At 50.5% G+C, this 2,839-nt stretch overlaps 1 protein-coding gene across 1 annotated transcript in view; it reads left to right on the top strand.

The window, feature by feature from the left end:
• Positions 1-1,663: 1,663 nt before the first annotated feature.
• The window catches only part of LOC122544380 (galactose-3-O-sulfotransferase 4-like), a 15,016-nt gene continuing 13,840 nt past the window's right edge, over positions 1,664-2,839 (top strand). The window contains exon 1 of the mRNA XM_043683624.1: positions 1,664-1,954. Coding sequence (XP_043539559.1) covers positions 1,664-1,954 — 291 coding nt within the window. The remainder of the gene's footprint in view (positions 1,955-2,839) is intronic.

The following is a 2,839-nucleotide window of genomic DNA, read 5'->3' on the forward strand; positions in this document are numbered from 1 at the left end:
TCACGGAGGGAACGGTCTTTGCGGAAGGCGGATAGGGGTGGGGAGGGAAATATATCCCTGGTGGTGGGGTCTGTTTGGAGGTGGCGGAAACGTCAGCAGATGATGCAGTTAATGCTGAGGTTGGTAGGGTGGAAGGTGAGCACCAGGGGGGTGCTGGAGGGCGGAGGTGCGGGATGTGAATGAGATGCGTTGGAGAGCAACGGTCTTTAAAGAAGGAGGCCATCTGGTGTGTTCTGTGGTGGAACTGATCCTCCTGGCAGCAGATACGGCGGAGGCAGAGGAATTGGGAATACGGGATGGCATTTCTGCCAGAGGTAAAGTGGGAAGAGGTGTAATCCAGGTAACTGTGGGAGTCGGTGGTTTGTAAAAAAAGTCAGTATTGAGTCAGTCGTCATTGATGGAGATGGAGAGGTCCAGGAAGGGGAGGGAGGTGTCAGAGATGGTCCAGGTGAATTTAAGGTCAGGGTGGACTGTGTTGGTGAAGTTGATGAACTGTTCAACCTCCTCATGGGAGCACGAGGTGGCGCCGATGCAGTCATCAATGTAGCGGAGGAAGAGGTGGGGAGTGGTGCCGGTGTAACTATGGAAGATGAACTATCATAGTGGTAAGGAATTTGTTAAGTGTGCACAAGACAATTTTCTGATTCAGTGTGTGGATGTACCTACTAGAGAAGGTGTAAAACTTGACCTACTCTTGGGAAATAAGGCAGGGCAGGTGACTGAGGTGTCATTGGGGGAGCACTTTGGGGCCAGCGACCATAATTCTATTAGTTATAGAATAGTGATGGAAAAGGATCGACCAGATCTAAAAGTTGAAGTTCTAAATTGGAGGAAGGCTAATTTTGATGGTATTAGGCAAGAACTTTCAAAAGCTGATTGGAGGCAGATGAAAAGGGACGGCTGGAAAATGGGAAGCCTTCAGAAATGCGATAATGAGAGTCCAGAGACCGTATATTCCTGTTAGGATGAAAGGGAAGGCTGGTAGGTATAAGGAATGCTGGATGACTAAAGAAATTGAGGTTTTAGTCAAGAAAAAGAAGGAAGTATATGTCACGCATAGACAGGAGAGATCGAGTGAATTCTTAGAAGAGTATAAAGGCTGTGGGAGTATATTTAAGAAGGCAGCTCTACGACTGTGGGAGAAAGTGAGGGCTGCAGATGCTGGAGATCAGAGTCGAGAGTGTGATGCTGGAAAAACACAGCAGGCCAGGCAGCATCCTAGGAGCAGGAGAATCGACATTTCGGTCATAAGCCCATCATCAGGCCTTCATTCCTGATAAAGGGCTTATGCCCGAAACGTCGATTCTCCTGCTCCTTGGATATGGGCCAAGTAGTGGCAAATGAGACGAGATTAGGTTAGAATATCTGGTCAGCATGGACGAGTTGGGCCGAAGGATCTGTTTTCGTGCTGTATGTCTCTATGTCTGTATGACATTCGGCCAGATACATGGATAGGAAAGGTTTGGAAGGATATGGGCCAAGCGCAGGCCGGCAGGGACTAGTTTAGTTTGGGAAACTTGGTCGGCATGGAGGAGTTGGGCCGAAGGGTCTGTTTCTGTGCTGGGTGGCTCCATGACCTCCCTGAGTGTGTCCTTCACCCCAGATCTCTTGCGCCTAGCGACCTCGCACAGCGTCAAGTGTGTGAGGTGAATGTGTTCCTCCCATGACCAAATCCCTTTGGCTTTTCAGGCGCAGTGTGGAAATCCCGCTGGAGCCTCCCTGCGTTCCGAAGCAGAACCTGGTGTTCCTGAAGACCCACAAGACGGCAAGCAGTACCATCCTGAACATCCTGTACCGGTACGGTGAGGCCCACAATCTCACCTTCGCTCTGCCCCATTACGACCACCTCGGTTACCCTCAAAGGTTCAAGGCGGAATACGTCAAACACTTCACCAAGAGGCATCTCGGCAAGTTCAACGTCCTGTGCAACCACATGAGGTTTTACCACCCGGAGGTAGTGAGTCCTTTCACCTTCTAACCATCACCGATGATTTATTTCCAGAGATTCTCTGGTTGAGCCAGGCCAGTGTGGCCTCATGGGTAAGGTCTCAGATCCCCCCCCCCCCCCCCCACCCTTCCCCACCCCCGACAAGTTGACCATTCTGCCTCTCGGGAGATCGGACAATGGAGCTTCCTGTTTAACTGTCAAAGGTCATGGGGATGACCCCAATGTTGAAACAGGTCATAGTCATAGAGTCATAGAGGTGTACACCACGGAGACAGACCCTTCGGCCCAACCCGTCCATGCTGACCAGATATGCCAACCTAATCTAGTCCCACCTGTCAGCACCCGGCCCATATCCCTTCCTATTTGTGTAGGATGGCACGGTGGCTCAGTGGTTAGCGCTGCTGCCTCACAGCACCAGGATCTCAGCCTGGGTGACTGACTGTGTGGAGTTTGCACATTCTCCCCGTGTCTGCGTGGGTTTCCTTGCTCCGGTTTCCTCCCACAGGCCAAAGATGTGCAGGTCAGGTGAATTGGCCATGCTAAACTGCCAATTAGGTGCATTAGTCAGAGGGAAATGGGTCTGGGTGGGTTACCCTTCAGAGGGTCGATGTGGACTGGTTGGGCTGAAGAGACTCTTTCCACACTGTAGGGAATCTAATAAATTTACCCATCCAGATGCCTTTTAAATGTTGTAATTGTACCAGCCTCCACCACTTCCTCTGGCAGCTCATTCCATACACACACCACCCTCTGTGTGAAAAAGTTGCCCCTTAAGTCTCTTTTATATCTTTCCCCTCTCACCCTAAACCTATACCCTCTAGATCTGGACTCCCTGACTCCAGGGAAAAGACTTTGCCTATTTATCCTATCCATGCCCCTCATGATTTTATA

This window comes from Chiloscyllium plagiosum, chromosome 48, assembly GCF_004010195.1.
Source record: "Chiloscyllium plagiosum isolate BGI_BamShark_2017 chromosome 48, ASM401019v2, whole genome shotgun sequence".
NCBI lineage: Eukaryota > Metazoa > Chordata > Chondrichthyes > Orectolobiformes > Hemiscylliidae > Chiloscyllium > Chiloscyllium plagiosum.